We start from the raw sequence: 16,529 nt of genomic DNA, 5'->3' as shown, positions 1-16,529 counted from the left end.
GAAAGCTGGAAAACCTACTGACTTCACTGTGGTCTGTTTACCATTTAGTCTATCGCTGCACTTTGCAAGGAGCCGCTGACAACATGCTTTTTCTTTGCACTTGATCGACATCAGTTTTTTTTCTTCTGTGAGGGAACATCAACGGCACTTCCATCTCTGTTGTGTTTGCACAGCTTGATGAACAACAATTCCAGATGCACGTGTGACAAAGAGCAAAGGACTTAAATGACCCCTTTTATTTTCACTTCTTTTTAAACAGCTACTGTATAAATCATATCACAATAATGAAACAAAAATGAACTTGATCACTAACCCAGTCACAGGGAATAATATATTTCATAAAGCCTTACACAGTACTTTACCACATGCATGTTATGTTTCAACAGTGTTGTGCATATACACAGATACAGCAGCACAGGCCACAGGCACAACATTCAACACAATGTCCAAACAGTATTTAATCTTTGTGCATGGCACAGTTCATCACTATCATATAGAGGTGCCTCACACGTACAGTACCGACACTACACTCTGGCTGGAGCACAACTGACACTTCTTAAGACACCTGCTATGCTGATGAATAAGGGTGATTGACGAAAACAATGTGTGGCGATGATTAGTACGGCATCACGAGCATGCAGACACACTTACAGTAACAGTCTTAATCTTTAACTTTTTTGTTTTTACAGCAGATTCACTTTGTAACACCGGACTACATCGGAGTATGGCTGAGAAAAAAAGAGCTCTCCCTTGGCACTGTGACTGATACAGTAGCTTATGGAAAAATGTCAGCTTATATCGGCAAAGTCATTTTTCACTATTGGTGCCCAGCACACAGCAAGACTACATATTCTCCACGGTTAAGTTTACCATTGAGCTTCTCGGTTGCTGCATATACCATAAGACAGAAAGACTGGATAAAGAGGTAATAGAGTAAATACAGTAATGACCATAGAAGAGAGTGGAATTGAAGTTCCTCCCCCTTTTTTAGCAGCTACAGACTATTCCAGCCTTCCCTGTGCAGTGAGTGATTATTAAGAACATAACAGTTTCAAGCCTTCACATACAGTATATTTTGTTTGTCATTGTAGCACGGGGGGAAGGAGCTTGATTGTATTCACCGGCCCGCGCGCTGTCTATCGGTCGGAGCGCTTGTCAAGTGACCCGTGTGCCTCGGTGTACAGTCACTGCCTTTTTGAATTACAAAGAGAGTGGAGGAGGATGCCTGTGAGTGGCGCCATGTGGAGCTACATTACCTGTTGGTTCCTGAGAGGTTACTTTTGAATTTATGAAACCGTGGCTGTGTAAGGTACAGTAGCATCACAAGGTTATAATGTCCAGTTAAGTGCAGCCTCCTGGTGTAACAGTCTGAAATATTACAAGTGCGTACTTCATGCACTTTAACCACATGGACCTCCATGTCTAACTAAAAGTATTGATCTTAGCATATGCCTGCTTTTACCTTGATGACTGAAATGGGTGATGTGATACTGACAGTGCACAGTTTGAACCTTGATGTGGTAATAAAGAACAAACTGATAGGTTACATGCTTGAATAGTGACAGCTGCTGTCATGGACTTTTCAATCCCAGCCTCATGCAAATGCTGTGCACCGTCACTCACGCTGCAGTAGAAAACCTGGGGCCATGGCTCTGGATGTCCTACTGCCTCTCTTTCTCAACAGTAACTGGGTCAAGATTAACACGACTCAGGCCCCGTTACCGCTCATCTGCAACATCTCCAACTGGCACTTAATTAGGTCTCTGCATGGCCGTCGCACAACTGTCCCATCCAGAGGCCGAGTCCGGTTCAATCAGGCGTGGTGAGGAGGAGGCCAGTCTTAAATCCTGCTTGTTACGACAGATTGCAGTCGTCCTGTGCGGCTCAGATGTGTAAGTGAAGGCTTTCTCCTCCCCTGACCGACTCTATAACTCCAGGGAGCTACGTGGCATCTCAGCAGCAGTACAGAGGAGTTATACATGTATATACGTATGTTTTGTTTTTCTTTTGTCGTAGAATCGTTGGCGTCCTCTTCCTTCAGAGTCTCTTGCTTGGAGCGATATTTGTTCTTTTTTTTTTTGCATGTAAATATTCCTGTTATGTGTGTGAAGGAAACATCACACCGAGGATCCCGCTGCACCGTCCAGCTTCCTCCTCAAGTGAAGTACTTGCAGTTTGTGGAGTCGATGGCACAGTATGGTGTGCACTTGAGCTGACCATATGACCTGAAAACAAGAGGAGAGACGCCCTGTGCTCAGTTTGACATGTCAACAAAACATTTGGCCTTTTTAATGTAGCAAACAGTTGTAACACTGTGCTCACCCTGGAAGATATGAATTACATGTCTGGTATCCAAAGTCTTTTCCATCACACTCCTCGGCCCCCTCATAGCGATACCCGTCTCCACAGTAGGCGTGTTTACATTCTGTGGTAAGGGGAGACGACAGAGGTGGAGGGGTCACATTATATGTGCACAGCAAAGTACAACCAAGAACTTATCATGGGCCGACGAACGTGGACGCGTGACTTACTGACGCAGCCGTCAGTGACGACTCGATTGCTGTCATCGCACTCCTCCCCGCTGGAAATCTGCACTACCCCGTCTCCACAGTAACCTTCATCATCAGGTGCGTTTTCCATGGATTGGAACGGTGTCAGCTGGAATGGAAAAGTCTTTTACAGAGGTTAAAAAACCTGGTTAGTCATGAGAAAACTGGCGGTACAAATAAAGCAACAAAGAAGAAAGCCAAGCTCAGCTGGATGCTGTGCTACCTGGATTGGCAGCCAGCCATCAATGTCTTTGAAATAGAGAGATCTCTGATCTTTGCGGAATGCGAGAGCATTATCGACCTGAAGGCGCTCCAGTTCTTCCTCGTTGCTTACGACGAATATCTGAATAAAAGGTGAAAAGAAAAGAATTACTGTCAAGTCAAGACTTTTTAAATTGAAATAAAATTACCAAAACACTAAATTAAAACCAAATAACCCAAAGGTTTCTAAAGATTTACGTGAAAATAACATCTACTAGCGGAATATCAGATTTTAGATCTTTTAGATTAGCTTTTTAGTTTAGATTTGTACATTCATGAATATGTAGACCCTATAATTAACCTGACAACATACTTCACATGGCTTTTTACATTCAAGACCATTCATTCTCACCGCTGGTACTTTGGGATAGTTTCCTTTTGAAGAAGAATCATCCAAACCGCTGAGGGAGCCGCAGTTACACTTTCCAGGAGGCCCGGGCAGACCCCGTGCTCCCTTTGTTCCAACCATGTAAACACCTAAACACATGCAGAGAGAAAAGTCATCATTGAAAACTGAGGCTCCAAAAAGCAGACCACATGTTTACTGCCAAGTGACAGAGTGCTGCAGGCTCAGTGAGTCCTGAGAGTACATGGATACCGAAGCTGGTGTAAACAACACAAGTCATAAAGCAGCGTGTGAAACTATCTTTGATTCATCTATCAAGAGGCAAACACAATCCACTGAATTCATGCAGAAACCTGATGAAGATAACAAATGTCACTTTAATTATGTGGTGACATTGTATTTGTGGAACCGTGGGGCGGCGCGCCATCTGCAAATCCATTTTAGCCGCATGATGTCATGACGGGAGCGTCTGGTTTCACCTCAGGAGATAATGTTTCTCTGGTGCTAAATAAGACTACCGGCGTTACCTCGCACACTGGTCTAGGGTCTGCTTCCTTTTGCTGATACGGGTGTTTTTGTCTTCGCACAGCTCTTCACAAGCTCTCAGAGAACAGAGAACGTGCAGAGCCACACACAAACCAGCCCCCTCCAGAAGGAGCTCACCTGTGGCCGGTGAACCAGGAGGGCCGGGGTGGCCTTGAGGTCCATGTGGGCCTGCAGGTCCCATAGGACCAACGCTGCCTGTGTCTCCTTTCCCTCCCTGAAACACAATCAAAACAAGCCGGTCAGATTTAAAACGTTTCTTTACAGAATATTTCGGAGATCAAAATGTCAAATGCAGTCCCAAAGCATTGGACATTTGCTCAGTGTCTCTCTAAGTAGGTCTGTGCACTTTCAAGAATGGAGGCACAGATACATTATAACTCCATATACTGTGTTCCTTCAATAAAACAGTGCAACCATAATGTCACATGCCCACAAGCACTTCACCTGCTTGCCTCTTTTCCCTGGTCGACCAGTGGGTCCTCTGTTTCCTGAAATTCCAAGTTCTCCCTTTGGACCCAATTCACCCTGTGTGACAAATCACATCTCAACTCAACAACCAGTTCGGTGAAATGTATGAATTTCTAGAAGTTCTAGGTAAAAATTATGAACTTTTCTAAGAAGTGTCACTCACTTTCTGTCCAAGCATTCCTGGGAAACCCATTGCACCCTGTGGATACAGAGAAGTAAATGATAATAGCATTGTAGATTTAATATATGCACACACAGTATATAGATGGACTCTACTGATACACTCTGCCCACCTTGTCGCCTTTCACTCCACCCTCACCACGATCCCCTCGAGAGCCCTGATATGGAGCAGAATACAGTGTTATAAAATATTTATAGATTCAATTAAAAAGGAAACATGTTCCATAAAATTCAGTGGGAATGATATTTAATAAGGTAGTCACACACCTTCTCTCCTTTATACCCTGGTAAACCCTAGAGGAAAGATCAAACATACATATAAGGTATAATAAAAAACCTCTATCTTAGTACATCTATCTATGATGTGTGTCTTCATGTTAGGTTGTATGTAGATCATACCCTTGGCCCAATTGGTCCTCTGGCTCCAGGCAATCCCATCAGCCCCGAGTCACCTTTCTCACCCTGTCACAGAGGAAAAGAAGGAAATAAGACAAATGTGTATTGGCTTCATTTATCAAGGACTCATGTCTCAAAATATTACCCCACCCCAAAGAAGACGTAATGAGTGAAGACTGGGACTCTTTCAACCAAGCATCTATAAGGACGTTATACCGAGTATTGTGTGTATAATATTTACAATACTATGTAAATGGTCTGTATTTATTTAGCGATTTGCTAGTCTTATCATCAACTCAAAAGGGATTTATGGTATAGTAAGGAATTAGTTGTATTGGGTTTGTTTTGGGTTCAGTATCTTGCCCAAGTACACTTCAGAATGCAGGGGCCGGGAATCGAACCAACATCCTTCTGTGTAGTGTATGTATTGTCACTTACTGGTCTGAAGTCATTTTACTGACCTGGTCATATATGACTCGTATATAGGTCATATACTGTGTCATCTATGTTAGGAGGTCTGACTTACTCACTTTGGGCCCACTTGGTCCTGGCCATCCAGCTGGTCCCTGCTTCCCAGGGAGTCCTTGAGGACCTGTCCGACCCTAACACAAGACATCAACTTTAGCATCTGATCTGACGGAGACGTTCCTTATAAAAGACGAGTAAAACAACTGCTGCCACAGCTGAACAAGTTGTTAATGAAATCACAGTCACTTACACCTGTCTGCTTCAGAGGTAAAAAGAAATCTAAGTGCAACATTCACTGTGTAAACTGACAGCCTGCTTGCTGTAGTATTTATCGGACAGCGCTGCACATGTAGGGGGAAAATGACTTAACAAGCCCTGTCACATTGCTCTCTTTAATTAAATGATGGGCTGTATATAGAACAGGAGTCAGGAGAACAGGAGAATAAAATGATTTATGACCTGGCTAAAGCACTAAGCGAAATTGCGCCGCAGTGCTGCAAAGCCGCTCTGTCAGGCCACCAGACAGTGAAGCTCTCCCACTGGGCCACTTCTACTGCCCAACCACAGCGACTGATCATCGAGCAGGTCGCCTCTCCCCCGCCTGCGGTGATCAAACTCTGTTTCAATAAAGCTGCGTGGCCTCATCCTCTCGCCTAGACAGAGAGGCAGGGCCGTCTGACAGGGAGGCGCGACGCTGGATGTCTTTGAGGGGTCGATTGGGAGGCGATGTGTCCCCCCTCTGTGAGAGGAGGCCGACAGCATGTCAACTCCCTCTGCTCTCAAAACAGCCCATCTCAGCAGCTCTGAGTCCCTAGGATCCTGTCAACGTGTCTGTTCGGTCTCCTGTCAGAGATGTACTTGTAACCAGGCTCAGGCAGTGCTCCAATTCACGGCGAGCTGGCGAGCAGGCGGAGGCACTCTATCTCATTTTTCAGTAAATCCACTTAGTGGAGAATATGAAGTGATTAATGGAGACTCTCACCTTTTGCCCAGGTCTTCCAATTTCTCCCTGACGACAGGATGTAGAGGAGGGGACAAGGACAGTGGCCATTTAATACATTTCCAGCAAGCATCTTTCAGACATGCGCAGCAGCTCAACTTTAGCTCAGAATATAATGAGTAGCTTGTAAAATGTTTACAACGTGCAACTGGAACATGGGGAAGTAAACCTGCTTACCCTTTCTCCCTTAGGTCCTTCTATCCCAGGTAATCCGGGGGGACCCTAATGGGCATAAATAAAATAAATACACAGCATTTGCCCAGAAATCCCAGAGATAGCCATCTACATTAGTTTTATTGTCCACAATATCCCACCACAAAGGCATGACTGCTTCTGGAGGCCCAGGGCTGCAGTTTCAATTAACTTAAGGCTGAGTGGCCACTATTGATTTAAAAAGTGCCTTGTGGGTCTCTCTTGATATACTGAAATGCTGGAGCAGCCTGAGAGCGGCGAACACAGCAAAAGCTTCACCAATCATTGGGTAAATCTGCTCTTCAACTAATGAAACGCTGGGCTAACAGCGGACGAGGTCTATCGAACCAAAATGTCCATATCTCTCATCACTGGAGTACACAAACACACGGACACATGCTTGTGTTGGTAATCCCTGGAATTTACGCGACACAGTATGCCTTTCCAGGCAGACGGCACTTCGGACAGGTTCTGAGAATGATGTGTGGCGCACTGGCAGGCAGTGGAAAAAGGCTATTTGTGTCTAGGCTAAATGTAGAGCGTTAATGGGCTGCTGTGTTTCCTGGGCCAGAGAAATCCCCCCATTCCCTGACAGGAACTCTCAAGTTGGAGGGGAGATGAGGGGCAATACGTTGCGGCAGTACTAAGTCTCGACACCTTAAATCTATAGGCGGACCCCAAACGTGAAAGAGAGACAGTCTGGGATTTGGCCAAACTGACGAAGGTGCAGGTGAAATCCTTGGTTTGTGTGTTTGTGTTTTTGTGTGTGAGGTGTATGGGAATTGTCTATTGGTAATGTTTGACACCACATTATTAATTCTCAGATAACGAGGATTGGGAAGAGTCTGGGTCCTACCTGGGGCCCAGGAGGACCAGCCGGCCCAGGGAGACCTCGGACGCAGGTAGAACCTTTGTCCCCGTTGCTCGGATCAGTCTTAGGGCCATTGTTTGGCATGCCTTCATTCTGTGAAATAGAAAAATATAAATGAGAATTTCTTTTAAAGCTTTGACAACATGCTAAGTGGACAGAGGCGAGTCGGTAGAATAACTATTGGACAATGGGAGGTTTACTTAAAGAGTTAAATATTAGAATTTCATCACATCCTCAACGTAATTATTAACCCATTCGACTCCTGCAAACATGTTCCACCTTCTGAGCTTTGTGATCGAAGGACTATATAAGTGGGTCAATGTGGATTTCACCCAAGGACATATCAACAGTGAGATATTCCACAATAGAAAGTCACATGACTTTTGGACTCACATGAGCGTGTCGGCGCCAATGTGAAGGGGGTGGAGGGAAGAGTGGGGGTGGAGGTGGACTCAGTAAACAGCATGGGGTGAATCTCTTCTGCTGCTCCTGGGACCTGAGAGCTGTGCAAGGTGTGCATGCAGTCAGAAGTTGCACAGGCACTGACGCAACACGTGAAACGGTACAACCCGAGCGTGAATCCTGAACCTTTCCCCCCCCCTGAACTCATGGACGTGCACGGACGACCACGGTGCATGGACACATATCCCCCACATGCAGGAGTAACACCGGGACACACTTTGGAGGTTAGGACATGCAGGGGCAGCAGAAGTGACAGGCAGACAGGTGCAAACTATCATGACAGCCCGTCAGCGGAGTTCCTAAAGCTGGACACAGATATGAAGGGGGCTCTCGCTGAAGGGGCCGGAGCTGGTCTTGCTATTTATAGAGGCATTTGCAGTCGAGCTCATGCATGACAAGAAAAATAAAAACAAGTGTATCCCACAAACACAAAGAGCTCAAAATGAGTCCCAGAGATAAGACGTGTAGTGCCCATGCCTTCACAGCCACACCACCTGATCACCTGTGCATGCACGGAACTGTGTGCACAGTACACACACACAAACACAAACACAAACACGCACAAAGCCTCAGCATAACAATCCCCTTACCTGCTGGGAATGAAATAAAGCTGTCCAGGAAGGAGGACTGGGCCAGGCCACAACAGAAGCACAGCGGCAGGTACAATCCCAGTGTTAGGAGAGTCATGCTGCTCCCAGGTAGTTGCCAGACTTTTTGTTTCTGAGCCACAGCAGCAGCCCTCACACGCTGCCTTCCGCTCTCCCTCTCTCCTCACTGTCCGCTCCCCTCTGCTCCCCTCCGCTCCCCTCCCTCCGCCCGGGCTCCTTTACGCCCTCGGAAGAAGGTGCGCTGACCAATGCCCATTAAATCCTTCCTCCGCATCAGTGTGCGCTAAAATTACAGGAGACGGCCCGCCAGCTGCTGCGTGTGCCAATATCTGAGCTCTACAACCGCAGGGGGGGGGGGGCTTTTGTTGTTTGCACTCGTCTCCACAGGGAGACATATCACATAATAAACCACAAATGGGCTTTTCTGCAAGAGATTCAAAAAGGGGGATTCTCCATTATGGTATAAAAAAGTTCATTTTAATGCAGTGTGGGACAACTTGCACAAGTCTATGCAGACACACACACACACACACACACACACACACACACACACACACACACACTGATGCACTTAAGCATTTTTTTTAATGCAGTGCTCAGTGCATCCCATTGTGCATCATGGAATCAATTTAGTGAAGGACAGATAGTAAGTGGGAGTGTCTGCATTTCCAAGGACACTCTTGGGGGGTGTGGGTTCTGTAAAAGCACTTCTGTTTTAATCATATGGAAAATATCATTCTCTTTTTTTTACATAAACCACACAGGCAAAAAGGGAGAAAATCTATATTTTAGGTTTGCAAGAGACTGAATATATGAAAAAGTCCTGCAACTTTATAAATACTTGAAATAAACTAATACCCAAACATGTATTCAATGAATGAGATCAGATTTCACTGCATTGAAATAAAAAGTAATAAGCAATGTCCCTGCAGGAAAAGGACCTCAGCACCAAATTGGCCGTAAAAATTATATTTTCCCAGAATTTGCATTAATGTTTGCCCTGGATCCTTTTGGATGAATCAATAAGCCAATGTGGGAGCAGAGATATGAGTATCAGTTGATTAATCAATAAGTTTATCCGCAGAAAATGCATCAACTAACAACTATTTTGATAATTGATTTATTGCCAAACAGACTTTGATTTTAAGGTCTCAGATGTAAAGTTTTTGCTTAATAACATTGAAAACTAAATATCTTGGGTTATTGACTTTTTGTCAGATAACACAAATCATTTAATTTGTTAAATTGGGCTTTAGGCAATTCTGTAACGGGTTTTTTTCACATTTTTTTATTGGCAAAATAACTAATCGAGACAATAATCATCAGAGTAAATACTAATTGCAGCTGAATGTAGGCGGGGCAAAATAAATTCTTATTTGATATAAATAAATAATTGAAGTCCATTGTGTATTGTGTACATTTTTTATTGTGGAATTATTTAGCAAAATTTAACACAACTGTGTTAGAAGATTCAATAGTCATTTCATGGAAACAATTACAAAAAACAAAAACAGCCGTATAATTTCCCACTTTGTCTCTGGAAAACGATCACTGCTGTTCTGATGCTCTGGACGAAGGAGGAGGAGGAGGCAGATCTCTCTTCATGTCTATAAGTTTGAGCGTGTGAGCCATGGAAAATCCTGCAAGTACAGACAACACAGTCATTAGACCTCCAGACATGACCGGGACATTTTATTTAAAGGGCCTTTTGTGTCCTTCATGGATGCTGAAACCCATTTGACCTTCACATTCAGAAATGTGGCTGCGCAGGGAACAGAGAATAGTTTGTCTTCGCCCATTATCAAAGACTCAGCTTTAATCCAGACAGTCAGGAGAGAGACAATGATGGCAGCTAAACTCAAAGGTCTTTTTCCGCCGGCCTCAAAGAGCACAGCCACGGAGTTCAGCACCATGGCTACAGTCCCGAATACAACCTTCAAACATGTCGGCGAAGGGTTGCGTGGACACATTCAACATAAACACAGAGGGCCGCGCTTTCTAATTATGGGGACCCTGAAATAGAAAGGTCACGCCAGTGTGAGGTGGAGGGATTGTGAGCGGAGTACAACAGTTCTGCGGAGCACCTGGAGTGTCTGGCTTACGGCTCAGTAAGACATGTCAGTCACGTAGGCCTGCGAGGACGAGGCAAGAGACAAGTAAACAAGTACAGTCACTATTACTGCTGCGACTGTCTTTGTCACTCAAGTCATCACACATCTCTTCCTGCAGGCGTTTGTTGATTTTTGTACCAATTTCTTAATTGTAAATGAGTGAGTTTCGAAGGATTCAATTCTTTTTATCCAGGGATCGTCCTTCTCTCCCATCTAAAATTTTGTTTTTATTTTATTTTGTGTATCAAAATTATAAATAAATCTTTCAATATTGTGCAGCAGGCTGTGTTCCAATTACATTAAATGTTTACCATATCAATGAACATTGGGCAAAATAGAAAGAGGACTAAACATTAAGTAGTCAGTTTAAGTTATATCTCATTTTCATATTTTGCCGTCGTAATGCGATGTCTACAGATGACTGCTGATGTTAATTCTGCCTTTTCAAAGACAGTAAAACTTTCATTGATGGCATCTGACCACTGAAGCATGAGGGAGAGTGAAGCAAGGAGCGCCATCCTCCTGTTCTTTTCGATGGGATTTGGTTTCAACTTTTAAAAATAAAATACGGATCTCACGATTTAGTTTAACAGCACAAAATGTACGATGCTCACCCGCACACACAGATTCTCCATCTGCACATGCAGCACTCTCTCTTATAGGGGAGGGGGGAATTGTGAAGTTATTAAGTGGGATGGTTTTTCGGTCATTTTGGTTTAAAGAGAATGAGGACATTAAAACAGGGTTATTAGCAGGTGAAAGTGGCATTCAGCATCAATTACATCCTCAACCACCAGGGGGCGTGACTTTCCACAGGACAGATGCTATTCAGATTGAACAATGCAAATTTAGCTTCACAATGAAACTCCAGATGATTCCTTCATGTTCGACCTGGGCTGCTCGAGATGACAGAGGAGACACAACGCTTTCCCACGAGGTGACGGTTACCTGCTGCTTCCTGTCGGAGGAGGGGTCGATCAGCACGTTGATGAGACTCGGCCTCTCCCAGTCACTCAAGCTCAGTTGCAAGGCATCGCGCAGCTCCTCCACCGTCCTCACCAGGAAGCCTTGACCTCCAAACGCCGTCATGATCTCATCGTAGCGGGCCTCGGGCAGGAGGGTCACAGGAGGTGCTCTGACAAGTACATCACACCACATGTGATTTCAGTACATCACAGGAGAACACCTGCACAGGAAATGTACTGTATTACGATCACTTGGCTCACATAGAAGTCAGATCTCCCATTTTTGCCATTTCTTTCCACGTCTCCGGATCCACGCCGCTGTATATTCCATTATTGTTAACCACAATAATGACCACAGGTAGGTTGTACCTATTAAAAAAAAAAAAGATGGAGGAATTAAGTTGTGAAGCTTTAATAGGAAGTTGAACCAAATATACAGCACAGAAAGGAAAGGTAACAAACCTGCACATGGTTTCAACCTCCATGCCTGAAAATCCAAAGGCACTGTCTCCTTCCACACACACAATCCTTTTGCCTTTCCCCTCGCTCCTCTCCACAGCAGCTGCGGCTATCGCGAAACCAAGGCCCACTCCCATTGTCCCAAATGTGCCTGCATCCAACCTGCATCAGGACGAGTCAACCACAGGAGTTAGAAGGAGGTGAGGTGATTAGGGGGTAAAAAATATTCTGATAATATATAAGAAATGTAATTGGGGCTTGATATTTTACAGTTTTACTATAAACTTTACTATATACAACCAATTATATTTACATGTACAATGTGAAAATACGTGCACATTTTCTGCATTGCTTGTTCTGTAAAATAAGTTTTCATTTTGGCACATTTGGCCTGTGAGAGGATTACATCAGCAGGTTTTTACTGGCCAACAAATTAATCGCTTGGGCTTCAGTTGAAATGTGGCAATTTGGTCGTTAAAGAGACACTCAATCATTTGTTGCTCCAGACCTTCCCTGTGTCTGGCCCTCTTACCTGTGTCGAGGGAGGTAGTTGTTCAACATCGTGCGTCCTATGTCCATCGTGTTCGCACCCTCGCTGACAATGACGCAGTCGTGTGGCAGCAGCTGGGAGACGTGGTGAAACACTGTGTAGTAGTTCATGGGTAATGTTGATGTCAGAGCAAGAGCCTTTGCAGAGACAGAGGGCAAACATCTTTTGAAACCGCATATAAATAATAACAATACAATATACTAGATCTAAATAGAAAACGTGTGGTACATTATCCCATTAAATTAATGGCATCAGCTTTTCACAAGAGTCTAAACCCACCTTTGAGATTTTTGCATTAGCAGCAATTTTCTCCTTCAGAGTGCTCCACCACTCTGCGTCAGAGGGATATTTCCAAACATCACTACGGACACAAGTCAGGAGCTGGGTGAAAAAAAAACAATGAATCAAAGACATTTCTGTTTTCTTATAAAACATCTTTAAAACATGTCAGGATCTTAGGTGAGGATAGTTAGATGTTTGTGTGCCGACCTGGTTGTAGTTAATGTACCTGAGTGACAATAGCATTGACGTCTCCCAGGAGAGCAACAGCCGGCCTCACGTTGTTCCCCATCTCCTCCGCACAGAGGTCAACCTGCGAACACAGCACCACCGTGTTATATTATTATCGAACAACATTTTCTGCAGCAGTGAAACAGAGAAGGAGATCATGACGATGTTCACATTATTTCCCGGAATCCTGAGTAAACACCATTAGCTCTCTAACAGTGAGGCATCCTAATGTTTGACTTGCTCATTTACATACCTGGATGACTTTGACGTCGGGGTCAAATCTGGGTGGCAGACCAAAATGGAGAATCCAGTTGAGTCTGGCTCCAAGCAGGAGAACAACGTCCGCCTGGAGGAGAGCTCTTTGTGGCAGAAACAGGAGGAGACGATCGAGTGAATACCATGTAAACAAGGATGTATATGTTGTATTGTACTCAAGTATAAATATCTTATAAATGTGAGTTACTTTTTTATATTTATGGTTTGATGGTGATAGGCCATCTCTACATGCAGTAAATACACTCAAAGTAATTAGTAAAGTCGTGTAGATTTATATACGAGTGTATTTACTGCGTGTGGAGATGACACATCCCCAGCAAACCATAAATATCAAAAAGCACCACTTTACATCTTGATCAACATAATTGTTCAGTTTTGTGAAAAAATTCCTTAAATGTTTTTTTAATGTCTGCTCCAGAAATGAAATGATTACAGATGGACGGATGAACAGTCGGACACAATAGTCACTATTTCCTGGCCGATAATATGGGGGGATAAAATGTATATGTTTGATTTCTATTGATGTCTTTCTTTTGTGGCCATTAGTGGACATTTAGCCCTTTCTCCGTTTTACTTTATATGTGATTATTATAAGTTACTTTGAACAAAAGTATCAGCCTAAATATGGGAAATACAGAATCCTGCACATTCTCGTAGTGAAAGGTCTTCTCACCTGGAGCGGGCAGCAGCCACACAGTTGGGGTGATCATCGGGCAGCACCCCCTTCCCCATGGGGGTGGGCAGGAACGGCAAACCGCTCGTCTCCACAAACTCCTTAAGAGCAAGTTCTGCTCGACCATAAGCTGCTCCTGTTTGGAACAACAATACTCCAATCATATCATCAAGACTTATTTAATGGTACTCTGATACCAGTGGTGGAGTATAGATTGTGATTATAGCTTATCCCAGTAAGAAAACTCCTTGTTTAGATGTTACCTTTGCCGATGATGACTAAGGGTCTTTTAGCTGCTTTCAGGAGAGAAACGGCCTCAGCGATCGCACCGTGGTCGGCCAAACTCACCGGGGGAGGTGGACAACAGGATACAACTCTGCAGGAGAAACCCAGCTCTCTCAGTGTCTTCACACTCGTCACCACACGAGTGAAACAATACAGAAAAACTAAATGTTTAAAATGTATTTATGAAACAAACCTGACTTTGCTCCTTTCCACTTGAGCATTGACCATATCCCCTGCAATGTCCACGTAACAAGCCCCTGGACGCCCGTACATGCTCGTGCGGACTGCCTACAAAAAACAATGGAAATACACTAAACGTCTCTTTCTGTCACCTACATCACTGAGATGTGTTGTATCAAGATGGTGTAACCTCCGTTTGAGACGTTACCTTCTCTATCACTGAGGGGATGGCTTCCAGAGTGCTGGGTCTGGCAGAGAACTTGCTATAGAGGCGACAGGCTTCCACCTAATGACCAATGACAAAACCAGCTTTAACTCAATGAAGAGTCAACAGGCACAAATCCACATGAAGCTGTGTTCTACCTGAGGAAACTCCTGAAAGGCTCCTGCTGTCTCCTGGTTTCTGTCTGAGGAGCCTCCAATGACAACCACAGGCCTGTGCACAGCAGGCGACATGTGGTCAGTGAAGTTATCATGTCGTCTTTTTATCCAGAGTACACAGACGTAATGTTTAATATACATAAATAAAAAGATGTTTATGTTGGGGCTGGGTAACTGAGATAACCTGATAAAAAGCTATATAACAAAAGACCAATTTATATCAATATATTGTTTATGCATTGTGTAACCACTTTTTGTTTGTGTTTTTCTCATTCTCTGCCCATAGAAGAGTTTAAAACCTAAAACCTTCACTCGGTCTTTGACCTTGAAATAAATAATTATGGGATATTTATGATGATTATGATGATTGATGTGAATATGTATGGAGCCACACCAGCAGTTCACGTTGGCATTGGCCATTCCACCCAGTGCATGGATGAGTCCAGGTCCAGACACCACCAGGCAGGCACCAGGTCTGGGAACAGAAAGCGACAGAACAACGTGTCAGATAAACACAGAGATCTGCTCATATCATCCTGCTGCTCTGACCCTCACCTGCCTGTCAGGTATCCAATGGCGGAGGCAGCGTAGCAAGCCTGTGGTGGGACACACATGTTACTTATTAACCAGTAGCTGCAGGTGAACACCAGTGCTGCAGAATAACACGTGTTTTTACCGCTTGTTCGTTGCGCATTCCCACATATCTGATGCCTGCAGCCTGAGCAGCCATGGCCACTTCGATGACAGGAACCCCGACGATCCCAAACATGAACTCCACCTTCTGCAGGGACACAGAACACCGTCTGACTGAGTTAAAGCACTTTCATGAGGACTAAATGTGGTTCTAACGAGTATTCATCTGTATCTCATGGTTTATTACACTCGACAGCGCGGCACGTGAACTTTGACACAGTTTTCCCAACAGATGATTCGTCACGCGTTGGTTATTTCTTCTGCGGTGTTTAGTGGAGAGTCTTACCTGAGCTTTCAGTGACTCCGCCACCAGCTGGGCTCCTGTCACGTGCTCCATGACTCCTCACAAACTGATCTGAGGCTGCAGCGCGTCAACTTTCACTGAACTCACCGAAACACGAACTCAAACACAACCTCTGATCCCGCCCCCTTTGTCTCACTTCCTACTTCCCAGCCAATCAGGGAGCGACGGCGTGTAGCGTCACAAAGCGACCTTTACGCATAAGAATAACAATACTCCTGATTATTGTATATTATCCATCTGCCAGTTAGTTTATTGTTATTAATCAGTTATATCATCTGTAAAATTACTAATGAAGAATGTTCATAACAGTACATTAGTTGCACCCCCCCCCCCCCCAAATATTCAGTTCACTGTGAGAAATGAGAAAGAAAGAACTTTAATATTTAAAGAGGCTCAAGAGATCTAAATTGTTTCGTGGGAATTAGCTGTCCACCACATAATCTTTCAGTATTTTTTGACAATCATCAAAATTGTTTTGATTATCTTTCTGGAAATCCATTAATCAATTGAATCCTATTAATTAATTGTATTCTTAGATACATGACATATTTAATTAAATAATAAAAACTAGACAGTGACTCAGAGTTCATACGTTTGCCAAGGCGCTTTGAAATTCAGACAAGCCGTACCAAATGTCACACTCAGACAAATAGGCCAAATTCTTTCCATTAAGATCCATGAATTATTTCCTCAGCCAAGAAGTTTAGAGTTTTTGTCAAATCATCACATTTCTACAACATGATTTACAATAACTACGAACTGAATCCTAAGGGACAGGTTGTATTAAATTCAACT

The 16,529-nt window shown here is 43.9% G+C and overlaps 2 protein-coding genes across 4 annotated transcripts; both read right to left on the bottom strand.

Annotated features, from left to right (window-relative positions):
* Positions 1 to 214: 214 nt before the first annotated feature.
* On the bottom strand, positions 215 to 8,537 carry colq (collagen-like tail subunit (single strand of homotrimer) of asymmetric acetylcholinesterase). Of its 3 annotated transcripts, none has more exons than XM_034611918.1 (17): positions 8,330 to 8,537; positions 7,671 to 7,780; positions 7,263 to 7,370; positions 6,392 to 6,436; positions 6,197 to 6,223; positions 5,277 to 5,348; positions 4,750 to 4,812; positions 4,618 to 4,644; positions 4,464 to 4,508; positions 4,334 to 4,369; positions 4,147 to 4,227; positions 3,820 to 3,916; positions 3,163 to 3,287; positions 2,773 to 2,892; positions 2,532 to 2,673; positions 2,323 to 2,425; positions 215 to 2,225 (listed from the first exon to the last, which is right to left on the bottom strand). In XM_034611918.1, the coding sequence occupies exons 1-17, from the start codon at positions 8,424 to 8,426 to the stop codon at positions 2,156 to 2,158; spliced, it is 1,368 nt and encodes a 455-aa protein (XP_034467809.1). In that variant the 5' UTR covers positions 8,427 to 8,537; the 3' UTR covers positions 215 to 2,155. The 3 variants fall into 3 exon arrangements, with proteins under 3 accessions (XP_034467809.1, XP_034467811.1, XP_034467812.1); XM_034611920.1 differs by having other exon boundaries at positions 2,532 to 2,658; XM_034611921.1 differs by lacking the exon at positions 7,671 to 7,780 and having other exon boundaries at positions 8,330 to 8,453.
* A 1,218-nt stretch (positions 8,538 to 9,755) lies between these two features.
* Positions 9,756 to 15,854, bottom strand: hacl1 (2-hydroxyacyl-CoA lyase 1). The gene is made up of 17 exons (XM_034611959.1): positions 15,717 to 15,854; positions 15,414 to 15,518; positions 15,293 to 15,333; positions 15,132 to 15,212; positions 14,720 to 14,792; positions 14,565 to 14,642; positions 14,370 to 14,464; positions 14,155 to 14,267; positions 13,892 to 14,027; positions 13,196 to 13,301; positions 12,941 to 13,024; positions 12,712 to 12,813; positions 12,415 to 12,569; positions 11,886 to 12,044; positions 11,685 to 11,792; positions 11,407 to 11,593; positions 9,756 to 9,987 (listed from the first exon to the last, which is right to left on the bottom strand). Exons 1-17 carry the CDS (start codon positions 15,765 to 15,767, stop codon positions 9,955 to 9,957), a joined length of 1,707 nt encoding a protein of 568 aa, XP_034467850.1. The 5' UTR covers positions 15,768 to 15,854; the 3' UTR covers positions 9,756 to 9,954.
* Positions 15,855 to 16,529: the final 675 nt, after the last annotated feature.

Source organism: Hippoglossus hippoglossus, chromosome 16 (assembly GCF_009819705.1).
Source record: "Hippoglossus hippoglossus isolate fHipHip1 chromosome 16, fHipHip1.pri, whole genome shotgun sequence".
Lineage (NCBI taxonomy): Eukaryota > Metazoa > Chordata > Actinopteri > Pleuronectiformes > Pleuronectidae > Hippoglossus > Hippoglossus hippoglossus.
This window is presented reverse-complemented; position numbering and strand designations above follow the sequence as displayed.